This window comes from Anoplopoma fimbria, chromosome 10, assembly GCF_027596085.1.
Source record: "Anoplopoma fimbria isolate UVic2021 breed Golden Eagle Sablefish chromosome 10, Afim_UVic_2022, whole genome shotgun sequence".
NCBI classification, from domain to species: domain Eukaryota; kingdom Metazoa; phylum Chordata; class Actinopteri; order Perciformes; family Anoplopomatidae; genus Anoplopoma; species Anoplopoma fimbria.
Genome location: NC_072458.1, coordinates 24,605,369 through 24,622,868, shown reverse-complemented (window position 1 = coordinate 24,622,868; position 17,500 = coordinate 24,605,369). Strand labels below are relative to the sequence as shown.

Sequence of the window (17,500 nt, the reverse complement as noted above, 5' to 3'; positions counted from 1 at the left end):
ATGAATACATGAATATATATACACATATACACATATACACATAAATACATATACACATATACATAAATACATGAATACATGAATATATATACACATATACACATATACACATATACATAAATACATGAATACATGAATATATATACACATATACACATATACACATATACATAAATACATGAATACATGAATATATATACACATATACATATACACATATACATAAATACATGAATACATGAATATATATACACATATACACATATACACATATACATAAATACATGAATACATGAATATATATACACATATACACATATACATGAATACATAAATACATATACACATATACACATATACATAAATACATGAATACATGAATATATATACACATATACACATATACACATATACATAAATACATAAATACATGAATATATATACACATATACACATATACATAAATACATGAATACATGAATATATATACACATATACACATATACACGAATACATAAATACATATACACATATACACATATACATGAATACATAAATACATATACACATATACACATATACATGAATACATAAATACATAAATACATATACACATATACACATATACATGAATACATAAATACATATACACATATACATGAATACATAAATACATATACACATATACATAAATACATGAATACATGAATATATATACACATATACACATATACATAAATACATGTGTATATGTATTAATACATGTATATATATGTAAAAGCTGTTTCTTTGTCTCGTCTGAAAACTGACGATGTTTTTCAACCAAAGTCTTCAGTTTTTTTGAGTATTAAATGAAAAAAACTTTGATTTGTTTATTTAAATGTTGAATCCTATGACCTCATGTCAAAGGGGGCGTGTCCTCCGTGGGCCTCAGGCCGTGATTGGTTCACCCTCTCTGGCATCATAATTCAGTTTAGCAGATGGACACAATTACTGAGTCCCCAGAAATCCCAGCAGCTCCTGAAGGGGACGTCAGTGGATCATGTGATCACAAGACAGAATGTAGAATGATTAGAAAACTAATCAATGAATCAGTTTATTCATGTATTCATTAATCAATAAACAGATTCATGTATTCATTAATCAATAAACAGATTCATGTATTAATTAATCAATAAACAGATTCATGTATTCATTAATCAATAAACTGATTTATGTTTTCATTAATCAATAAACTGATTCATGTATTCATTAATCAATAGACAGATTCATGTATTCATTAATCAATAAACTGATTCATTGATTCATTAATCAATAAACAGATTCATCCATCCATCTTCCTCCTCTTATCCGGGGCCGGGTCGTGGGGTCAGCAAGCTAAGGAGGGTCCTCCAGACGTCCTTCTCCCCAGCAACACTTTCCAGCTCCTCCTGGGGAACCCCGAGGCGTTCCCAGGTCAGACGAGATATATAATCTCTCCAGCGTGTTCTGGGTCGACCCCGGGGCCTCTTACCAGTTGGACGTGCCTGGAAAACCTCTAAAGGGAGGCGTCCAGGAGGCATCCTGATCAGATGCCCGAGCCACCTCAGCTGGCCCCTTTCGACGCGAAGGAGCAGCGGCTCTACTCCGAGCTCCCTCCGGATGTCTGAGCTCCTCACCCTATCTCTAAGGCTGAGCCCAGCCACCCTACGAAGGAAGCTCATTTCGGCCGCTTGTATTCGCGATCTCATTCTTTCGGTCACTACCCAAAGCTCATGACCATAGGTGAGGGTGACTACCTAAAGCTCATGACCATAGGTGAGGGTTGGAACGTAGATGGACTGGTAAATCGAGAGCTTTGCCTTTCGGCTCAGCTCCTTCTTCACCAAAACGGTCCGGTACAACGCCTGCATCACTGCTGACGCTGCACCGAACCGCCTGTCCATCTCCCGCTCCATTTTACCCTCACTCGTGAATAAGATCCCGAGATACTTGAACTCCCTCGCTTGGGGCAGTGACTCACTCCCAACCCAGAGGGTGCAATCCACCGTTTTCCGGAAGAGAACCATGGCCTCAGACTTGGAGGTACTGACTCTCATCCCGACCGCTTCACACTCGGCTGTGAACCGCCCCAGTGCGTGCTGAAGGTCACGTTCTGAAGAAGCCAACAGAACCACATCATCTGCAAAAAGCAGGGATGTGATTCTGAGGTCCCCAAACCGGAAACTCTCCTTCCCCCTGGCTGCGCCTTGAAATCCTGTCCATGAAAATCACAAACAGGATTGGTGACAATGGGCAGCCCTGGCGGAGGCCAACACGCACTGGGAACAAGCTCGACTTTGTGCCGAGTATCCGGACACAGCTCTCACTTTGGTCATACAAGGACCGAATGGCTCGTAGTAACGAACCAGGTACCCCATATTCCCGCAGTACCCCCCACAGGACTCCCCGAGGGACACGGTCGAAGGCCTTCTCCAAGTCCACAAAACACATGTAGACTGGATGAGCAAACTCCCATGCCCCCTCCAACAGACCTGCAAGGGTAAAGAGTTGGTCCGCTGTTCCACGGCCAGGACGGAATCCGCATTGCTCCTCCTGAATCCGAGGTTCGACAATCGGACGGAGCCTCCTTTCCAGAACCCTGGAGTAAACTTTCCCTTTTTGAAAATGGGAACCACCACCCCGGTCTGCCACTCCACAGGCACTGTACCCGACTTCCACGCGACAGTGAAGAGACGTGTCAACCAAGACAGCCCAACAATGTCCAGAGCCTTTAGCATCTCCGGTCGAATCTCATCCACTCCTGGCGCTTTGCCGCTGAAGAGCTTTTTAACTACCTCAACGACCTCTGCCAGGCATATGGACGAGTCTTCCCCTGAGTCTTCAGACTCTGCCTCTTCCACAGAGGACGTGTTGGTCGGGTTCAGGAGTTCCTCAAAGTGTTCTTTCCACCGCTCGACAATATCCCCAGTCCGGGTCTGCAGTTCTCCCCCCCCGCTGAGCACAGCCTGAGAAAAGCCCTGTTTCCCCTTTCTGAGTCGTCTCACGGTTTGCCAGAACTTCCTTGAGGCCATTCGAAAGTCCTTCTCCATGGCCTCGCCGAACTCCTCCCACACCCGGGTTTTTGCCTCAGCAACCGCCGCAGCTGCAGCCCTTCTGGCCAACCGGTACCTGCCTGCTGATTCAGGAGACCCCTCGGCCAACCAATCCCGAAAGGCCTCCTTCTTCAGCTTGACGGCCTCCTCCTTCACCGCTGGTGTCCACCAGCGGGTTCTTGGATTGCCGCCACGACAGGCACCGATCGCCTTCCGACCACAACTCCTAGCAGCAGCTTCCACAATGGAGGATTTGAACATGGCCCACTCGGATTCCATGTCCCCAGCTTCCCCCGGGATGCACGAGAAATTATTCCGGAGGTGGGAGTTGAAGACCTTGCGGACAGGATCCTCAGCCAGACGTTCCCAGTTCACCCTCACTACACGTTTGGGTTTACCGGGTCTGTCCGGCAGCCTCCCCCACCACCTGATCCAACTCACCACCAGGTGGTGATCAGTTGACAGCTCTGCTCCTCTCTTCACCCGAGTGTCCAAGACATACGGCCGCAGGTCTGATGACACAACTACAAAGTCGATCATAGACCTTTGGCCTAGGGTGTTCTGGTACCAAGTACACTTATGAACCTCCCTATGCTCAAACATGGTGTTTGTTATGGACAGTCCATGACTAGCACAGAAGTCCAACAACAAAGCACCACTCGGGTTCAGATCGGGCAGGCCGTTCCTCCCAATCACACCCCTCCAGGTTTCTCCATCGTTACCCACGTGAGTGTTGAAGTCTCCCAGAAGAACTATGGAGTCCCCAGTCGGCGCCCTTTCCAGAACACCACCCAAGGACTCCAAGAAGGCTGCGTACTCCGAACTGCCGTTTGGTGCATAGGCACAAACAACAGTCAGAGACTTTCCTCCTGCGATTCCCAGTCGCAGAGAGGCGACCCTCTCGTTCTCCGGGGAGAACTCCGGAACAGCGGCGCTCAGCCGGGGGCTCGTGAGTATCCCCACACCCGCCCGGCGCCTCTCACCCTGGGCAACTCCGGAAAAGGAAAAAGTCCAGCCCCTCTCCAGGAGTTTGGTTCCAGAACCGGTGCTATGCATGGAGGTGAGCCCAACTATATCTAGTTGGTAGCGTTCCACCTCCCGCACCAGCTCCGGTTCCTTCCCCGCCAGAGAGGTGACATTCCACGTCCCTAGAGCTAGTCTGTGATGCCGGGGGTCAGCACGCCCAGGTTTCCGCCCCAGCCTGCCGCCCCAGCCTGCCGCCCAGCTCACATTGCACCCGACCCCAATGCCTATCCCTGCGGGTGGTGGGCCCACAGGGTGGCGGCACGATGTAGCTTTTTCGGGCTGGGCCCGGCCGGGCCCCATGTGCCAAGGCCCGGCCACCAGACGCTCGCCGGCGAGCTCCCCTACCAGGTCTGGCTCCAGGAGGGTGCCCCGGTTTCCCTATTCCGGGCGAGGTGCCACTACCTTGCATCATCCGATTCATTGAGGTTTTGTGAATCTCTCTTAGTCTGACCCCTCCCCCGAGACCACTTTGCCTTGGGAGACCCTACCAGGGGCTATTGCCCCCGACAACACAGCTCTCAGGATCACTGGGGCACACAAACCCCTCCACCACGATAAGGTGGCGATTCATTGGAGGAGTAAACAGATTCATGGATTCATTAATCAATAAACAGATTCATTGATTCATTAATCAATAAACTGATTCATGGATTCATTAATCAATAAACTGATTCATGGATTCATTAATCAATAAACTGATCAATGATATGGAAACATTTAATAAACAAAATGATAAAAGTTGGATTCTTTTATTTTATTGTGAAAGTTTCCTTAATGTTTGTGTTTGTGTTTCCTGCACATCGTCTGACAGGCTCATCATGCTGTCTGGGTGGCCACGCCCCTCCTGGCCCCGCCCCTCACTGCTCCTCCTCTTCCTCCTCGTTGGATCAGCTGCTTCCTCTCCGTCAGCTGTCAACACCAGCGAGGCCCGTCGGGTGGTGACTCTGGCGGCCATCTTGCCCCTGACGAACACGGACTACGCGTGGGCGTGGCCTCGCGTGGCGCCGGCGCTCCTCCAGGCGGTGCAGCGGGTAAACTCTGACCCCTGGCTGCTGCCGGGCCTGAAGCTCCAGCTGGTTCACGGCAGCTCGGAGAACCCGGACGGGTTCTGCTCGGACTCCATGGCGCCGCTGGTGGCGGTGGACCTGAAGCTGGCCCACGACCCCTGGGCCTTCGTCGGGCCCGGCTGCGACTACTCGTCCTCGCCGGTGGCCCGCTTCACCACGCACTGGGACGTTCCCATGGTGACGGCCGGCGCCCGCGCCATCGGCTTTGAGCGCTACGCGGCGGTCACCAACACGGGCCCCACCCACCGGAAGCTGGGCGAGTTCGGCGTGCGGCTCCAGGACGCCTTCGGCTGGCGGCGCCACGCCATGCTGCTCTTCAGCGACAACAAGGACGCCAACGACGACCGGCCCTGCTACTTCGCCGTGGAGGGCCTCTACACGCTGCTGGGACGCCACAACGTCAGCATCCGGGACCACGTGATCGATGCCGACAGCCTCAACCTCAAGAGCGTGGTGCAGGAGATCCAACAGCACGGCCGAGGTCTGAGACCGCCTCCTCCCCTTTCTCCTCCTCCTCCCCTTTCTCCTCCTCCTCCCCTTTCTCCTCCTCCTCCCTCCTTTCTCCTCCTCCCCCTCCTCCTCCTCCTCCCTCCTCCTCCTCCTCCTCCTCCTCCTCCCCTTTCTCCTCTTTCTCCTCCTCTTCCTCCTCCCCTTCCTCTTTCTCCTCTTTCTCCTCTTCCTCCTCCCTCCCCTCCCCTCTTCCTCCTCCTCCTCCTCCTCCTCTTCTTCCTCCTCCTCTTCTTCTTCCTCCCCTTTCTCCTCCTGCTCCTCCTCCCCTTTCTCCTCCTCCTCCCCTTTCTCCCCTTTCTCCTCCTCCTCCCCCTCCTTTCTCCTCCTCCTCCTCCTCTTCCTCCTCCTCCCCTTTCTCCTCCTCCTCCCCTTTCTCCCCTTTCTCCTCCTCTTTCTCCTCCTCCTCCCCCTTTCTCCTCCTCCTCCTCCCCTTTCTCCTCTTCCTCCTCCTCCCCTTTCTCCTCCTCCTCCTCCTCCTCCTCTTCTTCCTCCTCCTCCTCCTCTTCCTCCCCTTTCTCCTCCTGCTCCTCCTCCCCTTTCTCCTCCTTCTCCCCCTTTCTCCTCCTCCTCCTCCTCTTCCTCCTCTTCCTCCTCCTCCCCTTTCTCCTCCTCCCCTTTCTCCCCTTTCTCCTCCTCCTCCTCCTCCTCCCCTTTCTCCCCTTTCTCCTCCTCCTCCTCTTTCTCCAGAGATGTCAGATCTGTTAAAGAGCAGAACTATGAGCTGGTGTCCAGACATGAAAGAAACTCTTCTTCTTCTTCTTCTTCTTCTTCTTCTTCTTCTTCTTCTTCTTCTTCTTCTTCTTCTTCTTCTTCTTCTTCTTCTTCTTCTTCTTCTTCTTCAATGAGAGCTATGTGTGGTTCTGGTTTCTTCTTCAGTGGTGTACCTCTGCTGCTCCTGGGACATCCTCAGAAGTCTGATGGTCCAGTTCTGGAAGGAGGGGGTGGAGTTGGAGGACTACGTCTTCTTCTTCATTGATCTTTTTGCGGAGGGTCTGGGGGCGGGGCCCCGTCCGGCCGTGGTTCAGAGGAGACCAGGACGACTTCGCTGCCCGCCGCGCTTTCAGGGTGACATTTTTATTCAACCTTATTCATTATTATTATTATTATTATTATTATTATTATTATTATTATTATTATTATTATTATTATTATTCATTATTATTCATTATTATTATTATTCTTTATTCTTTATTCATTATTCATTATTCATTATCATTATTTATTATTATTCATTATATTATTATTATTATTATACATTATTATTATTATTCATTACTATTATTCTTATTATTATTGTTATTTATTATTATTATTATTATTATTATTATTATTATTCATTATTATTCATTATTATTATTATTATTCTTTATTCATTATTCATTATTCATTATCATTATTTATTATTATTCATTATATTATTATTATTATTATACATTATTATTATTATTCATTACTATTATTCTTATTATTATTGTTATTCATTATTATTATTATTATTTATTGTTATTGTTGTTTTGTATTTGTATTATTATATTTGATGTATTTGTATTATTATATTTGATGTTGTTATATTTGAACCTGTCTCTCTACCTGTCTGTCTGACAGAGTGTGAAGGTTCTAACCTACCTGGAGCCTCAGAATCCAGAATATCTTCAGTTTGTTGAAACTCTGAAGAACGACGCAAAGACAATGTTCAACTTCAACATCAAAGACTCTCTGGTAAAAAACACATCATATCTATCTCTCTCTATATACATGTATGTGTATATATGTATAGATATATATATATATATATACATGTATATGTATACATGTATATATATATATCTATACACATGTATATATATACATGTATATGTATACATGTATATATATATGTATATATATACATGTATATGTATACATGTATATATATATATATATATATATACATGTATACATATACATGTATATATATATATATATATATATATATACATGTATATATATACATATATATATATATATATATACATGTATATATATATATATATATATATATATATATATAAACACATGTATATATATATACAGATACAGAGATCCAGCGTGATCCTGATGTCTCAGTCTCTCTGTCAGTATAACCTGATCGCTGCAGGTTTCCATGATGGAGTCATGATGTACTCTCAGGCTCTGAACGAGACACTGAGTGAGCAGAGACCAGGACCAGGACCAGGAGGGGTGTGGAGGCCCAGAGGAGACGAGGTGACCAAGAGGATGTGGAACAGGACCTTCTCAGGTGAGGACTGATATTTGTTTCCTCTTCCTCCTCTTTTCTAACCCTAACTGAACTCAACCAACCACAGAGCAGGAACGTTCAGGAACACACTCTGGGCTAATTCTCTATATTTATGTTCAGCTGAGAGCTGAAATCCATCCAGTTCATTAATCAATAGATTCCTGCTGATGTATTGATTAGTGTGTCTCTGCAGTAACTGGACTCAGTGTTTCATTGGTCTCAGTGGACTCACATCCCTTAACCCCCCCATGACCCCCCGCTCACAAATCAAACTGTGTGGAGCTTCACTTTTATTGTGAAGGAAATAGATTTGTTTCCTGCAGCAGGAAGCAGACGTCAACACCCTGACATCACCGGGGTCAAAGGTCAGCGATGAATCAGCCAACACCAACAGCCCAAATAACAAACACTAAGAACGAAACTAATATACAAGTGTATACATTAACATACAAGTGTATACTAATATACAAGTGTATACATTAATATGCAAGTGTATACTAATGTACAAGTGAATACATTAATATACAAGTGTATACTAATATACAAGTGTATACATTAATATGCAAGTGTATACTAATATACAAGTGTATACATTAATATGCAAGTGTATACTAATGTACAAGTGTATACTAATATACAAGTGTATACATTAATATTCAAGTGTATACATTAGTATGCAAGTGTATACATTAATATACAAGTGTATACATTAGTATGCAAGTGTATACATTAATATTCAAGTGTATACATTAGTATGCAAGTGTATACATTAATATACAAGTGTATACATTAGTATGCAAGTGTATACATTAATATACAAGTGTATACATTAGTATGCAAGTGTATACATTAATATACAAGTGATACATTAATAATTACAAGTTTATATATTAATATACAAGTGTTTACATTAATAATTACGAGTTTATATATTAATATACAAGTGTTTACATTAATATACAAGTGTATACATTAATATACAACTGTATACATTAATAATAACAAGTGTATACATTAATATACAAGTGTTTACATTAATAACAAGTGTATACATTAATATACAAGTGTAAACATTAATATACAAGTTTATATATTAATAATAACAAGTGTATACATTAATATACAATTGTATACATTAATATACAAGTGTATACAGTAATAATAACAAGTGTATACATTAATATACAAGTTTATACATTAATAATTACAGGTGTATACATTAATATACAAGTGGACACATTAATATACAAGTGTATACATTAATATACAAGTGGACACATTAATATACAAGTGTTTACATTAATATACAAGTGTATACATTAATATACAAGTGTATACATTAATATACAATTGTATACATTAATATACAAGTGTTTACATTAATAATAACAAGTGTATACATTAATATACAAGTGTATACATTAGTATGCAGGTGTATACATTAATATACAACTGGATACATTAATATACAAGTGGATACATTAATAATGACAAGTGTATACATTAATATACAAGTGTATACATTAAAAATAAGTGTATGAACACATTGGAACACATGAACAGATATGAACACATGTGAAAACATGAACACATGAACACATTTGAACATATTTAATATATATGAACACATGAATGTTTGCACCCATATAAACATATATGAACATGTGAACACATGAATGTATAAACATATATGAACATATGTAAACATATATAAAAATATAAACACATACAAACATATGTGAACACATGAATGTATGAACATATATAAACATATGAACATATGAATGTATGAACATATATAAACATATGAACATATGAATGTATGAACACATGAATGTATGAACATATATAAACATATGAACATATGAATGTATGAACATATATAAACATATGAACATATGAATGTATGAACACATTGGAACACATAAACAGATATGAACACATGAACACATGTGAAAACATGAACACATGAACATATTTAATATATATGAACACATGAACGTTTGCACCTATATGAACATATATGAACATGTATGAACACATATGAACACATGAACGTATGAACACATATGAACACATGAACACATATGAACAAATATGAACGTATGAACACATGAACACATATGAACACATTACATTACATTACAGTCATTTAGCAGACGCTTTTATCCAAAGCGACTTACAGGAAGTGTGTTCAACATAGGTATTCAAGAGAACTACTAGTCACCAGAAGTCATAAGTGCATCTCCTTTCTTAAACAAGCATCTTAAAGCATAAACCAGAGCAAAAGTATAGTGCAGAGGCAGATTACTACGAAAACAATAATTGCAACAGACTAATACGAATATAATAAGTGCTACAAACTACTACGAATAGGATAAGTGCAGTAAACGAATACGAATTCAATAAGTGCAGCGAACTGATACGAATACAGTAAGTGCAACAACTAATACGAATACAATAAGTGCTACGAGGAAGGCTCAGGGTAGTGCTTCTTGAAGAGGTGAGTTTTCAGCCTGCGCCGAAAGATGGGCAGCGACTCTGCTGTCCTGAGGTCAGTGGGGAGTTCATTCCACCACTGAGGGGCCAGGACAGAAAAAAGCTGTGACCGGGTGGATCGGCTGCAGGGACCTCTGAGCGACGGGGCAACCAGTCACCCCGAGGCAGCAGAGAGGAGTGGTCGGGCGGGGTGTAGGGCTTGACCAAGGCCTGGAGATAGGAAGGAGCTGTTCCTCTCACTGCCCTGTAGGCTAGCACCAGAGTCTGTAACTGGATGCTCCTACAGGGAGCCAGTGTAGAGAACGGAGAAGGGAAGTTGTGTGGGAGAACTTGGGTCATTGAACACCAGACGAGCTGCAGCTTTCTGGACGAGCTCCAGAGGTCTGATGGCCGATGCCGGGGCTCAAGTAGTGAGTTGCAGTAGTCCAGGCGGGAGATGACCAGAGCCTGTAGAGCACCTGCACCGTCTCCTCAGTGAGGAAGGGGAGAATCCTCCTGATGTTGTAGAGGAGGAATCTGCAGGAGCATGTGACCGATGCAATGTTTGCTGAGAACGACAGTTGGTCGTCCAGGGTCACACCCAGATTCCTCAGAGTCCGAGTTGGCGTCACCACGGCATCATCAATGGTGATGGACAGGTCTCGGTGCGGGCAACCCTTCCCCGGGAGGAACAGTAGCTCGGTTTTGTCCAGGTTGAGCTTCAGGTGGTGTGTCGCCATCCACTTCGAGATGTCAGCCAAGCACGCAGCAATGCGTGCCTCTACTTGGGTGTCACCGGGAGGAAATGACAAGATCAGCTGGGTGTCATCGGCATAACAATGGTGAGAGAAGTCATGCGAGCGAATAACAGAACCCAGAGATGTTGTGTAGAGCGAGAAGAGAAGGGGGCCCAGAACTGAACCTTGTGGAACCCCTGTAGTCAGCATGCGTGGTTCCGACACGGCCCCCCTCCATGTCACCTGGTAGGATCGGCCTGTCAGGTAGGATGCAAGCAGGGAGAGTGCAGAGCCTGAGACGCCCATCCCCTCGAGGGTGGAGAGGAGGATCTGGTGGTTCACCGTGTCAAACGCCGCTGACAGGTCCAGGAGAATCAGGACAGAGGAGAGAGAGTTTGCTCTCGCGGCGTGAAGTGACTCTGTCACCGCAAGGAGGGCCGTCTCTGACGAGTGACCCACCTTGAACCCGGACTGGTGGGGGTCCAAGAGGTTGTTCTGGTGGAGGTAGGAAGACAGTTGTTTAGAGACAGTGCGTTCAAGTGTTTTGGATAGAAAGGGTAGAAGAGAAACCGGTCTGAAGTTCTTGATATCAGAGGGGTCAAGTGATGGTTTTTTCAGAAGGGGGGTGACTCTGGCAGTCTTGAAAGCCGAGGGAAAGCATCCCGAGACGAGAGATGTGTTGATGAGGTGGGTGAGGAAAGGAAGGAGTTCAGTGGCAATAGACTGAAGAAGAGGGGAGGGGATCGGGTCAAGGGAGCACGTGGTGGGGCGGTTAGATGTAACAAGGTCGAAGACCTCGTTAGGGGAGAGGGGAGCAAAATAGGGTAAGATGGGGTGTGGAGAGGGAAGGGGGAGCTGAGGGGGAAGAGCTGGAGAGGGTAGAGAGGGAGAGGGTGGACAGGGAGAGGGGGGCTGAGAGAAGGAGGATCTGATATCGTTTACCTTCTTGTCAAAGAAGTTGGCGAAATCATCAGGGTGAAGGGAGGAAGTAGGAGGAGGGGGTGGGGCTGGAGGAGTGAAGAGAAAGTTTCAAAGAGTTTTGAACACATATGAACACATATGAACGTATGAACACATATGACAGATATGACACATATGAACACATATGAACACATGAACACATATGAACACATATGAACGTATGAACACATATGAACACATGAAGGGGTTGTGTGTCCGTAGGAGTGATGGGGCCGGTGGAGATGGACGAGTTTGGGGACAGACAGATGGACTTTGCTGTTTGGGACACGATCGACGTTGAGTCTGGAGAGTTCCAGGTAAAACACCTGAATCATGATGTCATCACCATGATGTCACACACCTGAGAGACTAGAGCGTCATCTGTGTGTGTGTGTGTGTGTGTGTGTGTGTGTGTGTGTGTGTGTGTGTGTGTGTGTGTGTGTGTGTGTGTGTGTGTGTGTGTGTGTGTGTGTGTGTGTGTGTGTGTGTGTGTGTGTGCGCAGGTAGTGTGTGTGTACAACAGCAGCATGAAACAGCTGGTCATGCAGAGTGGGCGGAGCTTCCAGTGGCCAGGTGGCTCTCCACCTCCAGATGTCCCAGAGTGTGGCTTCAAGAACGACCAACCCCCTGCCTCGCACGTACGAACACACACACACACACACACACACACACACACACACACACACACACACACACACACACACACACATTTATATATAATACATATATTTATATACGCTCTCTACACACCGGCGCCCCACAGGGCCGTGTGCTCGGCATCCTCCTGTTCCCGCTGTACACCCCCGACATGAAGAAAACTCTGTGGTGAAGTTTGCAGACAACACTACTGTCATATATATCTATAGGTGACTATCTGCAACTTAAAATGAGTCACCGAGAGGCTAAGTAGGGGAGACTAGTCTGCGGACGTCATTGAATCACTGATCCAGTCGCTACGTTTGGTAGTTTTATTCGCAAGAAACAAACAAACACGTGTGCTCAATAACACACATTCAAAAGTGTTCTGCATAGTTCAGTAACTGTGTACAAAGGTGTCCAAACAATAGCAAATAGCAATAATTAGCGGTCAACAAAAAATAAGACTCCCTCTCTCACCCCCTCTCCTTCCATTCACAAAACCCAAATAGCGAACAGCTGATATCCCCATCGCAATCCCTAACACCACGTGACTCATTACCGGAAGTGACCAAAGAAGGTGTACAAAAGTGCACCGGCTAATCCTGGCTCCTACAATATCTATACATTATCTATAAATCATTCTGTCCATCCTGGGAGAAGATCCCTCCTCTGTCGTTCTCCCATAGATTTCTTCCTTTTTTTCTCCCTGTTAAAGGGTTTTTTTTAGGGGAGTTTTTCTTGTGCCGATGTGAGGGAAGGACAGAGGATGTGAGGGTGTAAGGACAGAGGGTGTAAGGACAGAGGATGTGAGGGTGTAAGGACAGAGGGTGTAAGGACAGAGGATGTGAGGGTGTAAGGACAGAGGATGTTGCATGTGCACAGATTGTAAAGCCCTCTGAGGCAAATTTGTAATTTGTGATTCTGGGCTATACAAAATAAACTGAATTGAATCATCTATAAATCATACAGATCTATACATCATCTATAAATCATACAGATCTATACATCATCTATAAATCATACAGATCTATACATCATCTTTAAATCATATAGATGATGTATTGAAACCAATCAGACCACAGTGTTGATGTGACGGCCATTAAAGCATGACATCATGGATTCTCTTCTATCAGCGCTTCCTCATTTTACTTTTTACTATTTTCAGGCAGTTTGAGCAATTTCCTCATGTTTGGGGCAAATACATATTTGACTTATATGTATTTAGTTATTTTTAACATAAATCACTACCACCAAGCATGACCACTCTTACTTTCTTTTCTAGTGAAGAAATAATTAATATTCAGTTTCCTTGACAAGATATATTCTGAAATTGAAATTACACTTCTTTAATAAAAAAATGAATATGATATTTAACTGATATTCTCTGTGCCTTTTTCCAATTCATGTCACGATGGATTGAAGACACAGACATTTGCATTGTGGGAATATTATTTTCTACAAAAGTGTTTTGAATTTGTTTATCTCTCCATTTTTTGACCCACATAAACACACTTTCTGTCCTTTCTGATGTCCGTCCATCCTCTCTAGGTACAGTTACGATGCATCAGATGGTTGCCATAGTGATCTGCTTCGTCTTTGTTATCATTGTTACTGTGACTGTCTTCATTTACAGGTGAGATACTTTACTAAAATGTCCTCACTTTATTAGAATGTCTCACTTTACTAGAATGTCTCACTTTACTAGAATGTAATCACTCTTTAAACATAAACCCACATGACAATCACTCTGCACACACACACACACACACACACACACACACACACACACACACACACACACACACACACACACACACACACACACACACACACACACACACACCTGTCTTCCTGTCTGTTGAACAGGAAGTTGAAGCTGGAGAGCGAGTTGGCGGCTCAGCTGTGGAGAGTTTCATGGGACGACGTCCAGATGAGCAACCTGGATAAAGTTCTGAGGAGAACCTGCAGCAGACTCACCATGTCACTGGTAACGCACACACACTCACACTAAAGTGGTCTCTGACAGAGACACAGAGAGAGACAGACAGACAGACAGACAGAGATAGACAGAGAGACAGACAGACAGACAGACAGAGATAGACAGAGAGACAGACAGAGACACAGAGAGACAGACGGACAGACAGAGAGAGACACGGAGAGACAGACAGGCAGAGATAGACAGAGAGACAGACAGAGACACAGAGAGACAGACAAACAGACAGAGAGAGACACAGAGAACATCAGTATTAACTGAGGCGTTTTTCACACTCATATAACTGGGAACTCAGAACCCACCAGATGGATCATCAGGGTTCTGGATCAAAGTACATCACAAACGAAGAACAACTCAACAGACCACATGAAGCAAAAGTGAGAAAGAGAACTGGAAGTTGTGATCTCTCCAGAGGATTGGTCTCTCATCGTCCACACAATGACGAATACAAACTCACAACGTTGGAGAGACTTTTGCTGGAGGAACTGTGTGAGGTTTGGCATAACCCGAACAATAAAATTAAAACAAGCTGGACTTCAGAATCATGGGTATCAATTAAGCAGGTATCAGAGACAAATGTTTACTTTGACTTAAAGTTCTAATGGTAATGTAGCCCTGGTAAAAGTTAAAAGAAGTTCCTATCAAAGTTTAAATAAAATAACTCAGGAAGGCAACTTAAAACTGAAAGTAATTTAGTTTAATAAAAATAGTTAACTGATAAATTAAGATAATTTAGTCATAAATAAACTATAATATAAATATGTGAATAAGAGTTCAAACTAACAGATCCAAACAATACTGAAGACAAACGGTGGGGTTAACTAGGTTAAAGTTAACAGAAAAACACATTGATTGTGCCTTAAGTTCAAACGTGATTGACTACTCCAGGTATCAATCAGGCGCACCTGTGGTTAAAGAGGGGGCGGGGCGAAGGAGACGGAGAGGTATTGCATGCAGAGAGTGAGGCTGAGAGGTTGTTGAATGTTTTCCCTACACCAAGGAAAAACCTAAGCTGAAGACACTAACGCGGACTTTATGGTGCTGTCGACCGGAACGGATGGGATTCGGTTCCTGAGAGTGACATCTCTGCTGGAGCCAGGACTTTCTACTGGTCGGGCACAGAACGTTTCTGCGTGACTGCAGAGGACAAGGAAGACAGCAACGCACCCGAGCAACTAACAGGCTGCAACGTGCTTATTTAGTTTGTATGAGTGACTGTGTGTGTGTGTGGTGTGGGCCCACGTGCACTATAGTATACCTTATTCTGATTAATTAACACGAACCCAAAGAGTGCTACAGTAACAAGCAAGAAGAAAGTTACAAGATGCTGCGTCCTAAAGAGCCTCCCACCCTGAGCCAAAGGATCGATATTCTAATAATGAAAATGGGCTTCATCCAATGTAGCTGAGTGACTTTGTGTTTATTTCATTATAAATCAGAAATAAATACAAAACACTCACTCATTTAAACGGTTTCTAGTTTGTTCTGACTGGAATAATTAGTTCATCTTGATTCTCTGCAGAAAGGATCCAACTGCGGCTCTCTGATTACCATGGAGGGGAACTTCCAGATCTACACCAAAACTGGATACTACAAGGTCTGACACCACCTTACCTCACACTCTCTGCTGACAGCCATCAGCCTGATCAGACACATGACGTCTGTAATGGAGAATAAGATGATGGTGAAATGAAAATGCTCATGACGCTGCTGATTGTCTCCTGCAGGGAAACCTGGCAGCTATCAAGTATATCAACAAGAAACGTATCGAACTGACCAGGAAGGTCCTGTTTGAACTAAAACATGTAAGAACTTCATCTGTATACCTACCAACTGACCTAACAACTGACCTAACAACTGACCTAACAACTGACCCACCAACTGACCTTCCAACTGACTTACCTACTGACCTACCTACTGACCTACCAATTTGAGCACCAACTGACACATAAACTGCCGTTTAGGTGGTAGGCCAACTGACCTACCAACTCACCCACCAACTGCCCTACCAACTGACTTATCCACTGATCTACCAAGTGATCCGCCAACTGACCCACCACCTAAACTGCCAACTGACCCACCATCTTGACCACCAACTAACCCATAAACTGCCCTACCAACTGATCTACCAACTGACCTACCAACTGACTTAGCCACTGACCTACTGACAGACAGGCTAACCTACATGCCTAACAACTAACAGACCTTCTGATCAGCCGACGGGACTACCTGAGCAGCTGAGTATCTAACGTGGGGCTTCAGTCTCTTGCTCATATAGCATGTTGATGGTTGTGATGGGTTTGAACCTGATGCCTCTGTGCTCTTGCAGATGCGAGATGTTCAGAATGAGCACCTGACACGCTTCATTGGTTCCTGCGTTGATACACCAAACATGTGCATCATCACAGAGTATTGTCCCAGAGGCAGCCTACAGGTACTTTATTCCTTGTTATACCCCTCTGTCTGCCCTTTATTCCTTGTTATACCCCTCTGTCAGCCCTTTATTCCTTGTTATACCCCTCTGTCAGCCATTTATTCCTTGTTATACCCCTCTGTCAGCTCTTTATTCCTTGTTATACCCCTCTGTCTTGTTATACCCCTCTGTCAGCTCTTTATTCCTTGTTATACCCCTCTGTCAGCTCTTTATTCCTTGTTATACCCCTCTGTCAGCTCTTTATTCCTTGTTATACCCCTCTGTCAGCCATGTATTCCTTGTTATACCCCTCTGTCAGCTCAGC

The 17,500-nt window shown here is 44.1% G+C and overlaps 1 protein-coding gene across 1 annotated transcript in view; it reads left to right on the top strand.

Moving 5' to 3' along the window:
* Positions 1-17,500, top strand: part of npr1a (natriuretic peptide receptor 1a) — a 34,252-nt gene that overhangs the window by 2,571 nt on the left and 14,181 nt on the right. The window contains 13 exon segments of the mRNA XM_054605512.1: positions 4,912-5,648; positions 6,554-6,671; positions 6,673-6,742; positions 7,283-7,396; positions 7,796-7,955; positions 12,353-12,447; positions 12,634-12,754; positions 12,757-12,768; positions 14,318-14,402; positions 14,636-14,756; positions 16,285-16,359; positions 16,490-16,567; positions 17,092-17,196. Of these exon segments, the coding sequence (XP_054461487.1) occupies positions 4,919-5,648; positions 6,554-6,671; positions 6,673-6,742; positions 7,283-7,396; positions 7,796-7,955; positions 12,353-12,447; positions 12,634-12,754; positions 12,757-12,768; positions 14,318-14,402; positions 14,636-14,756; positions 16,285-16,359; positions 16,490-16,567; positions 17,092-17,196 (1,884 nt within the window). The 5' untranslated portion in view covers positions 4,912-4,918.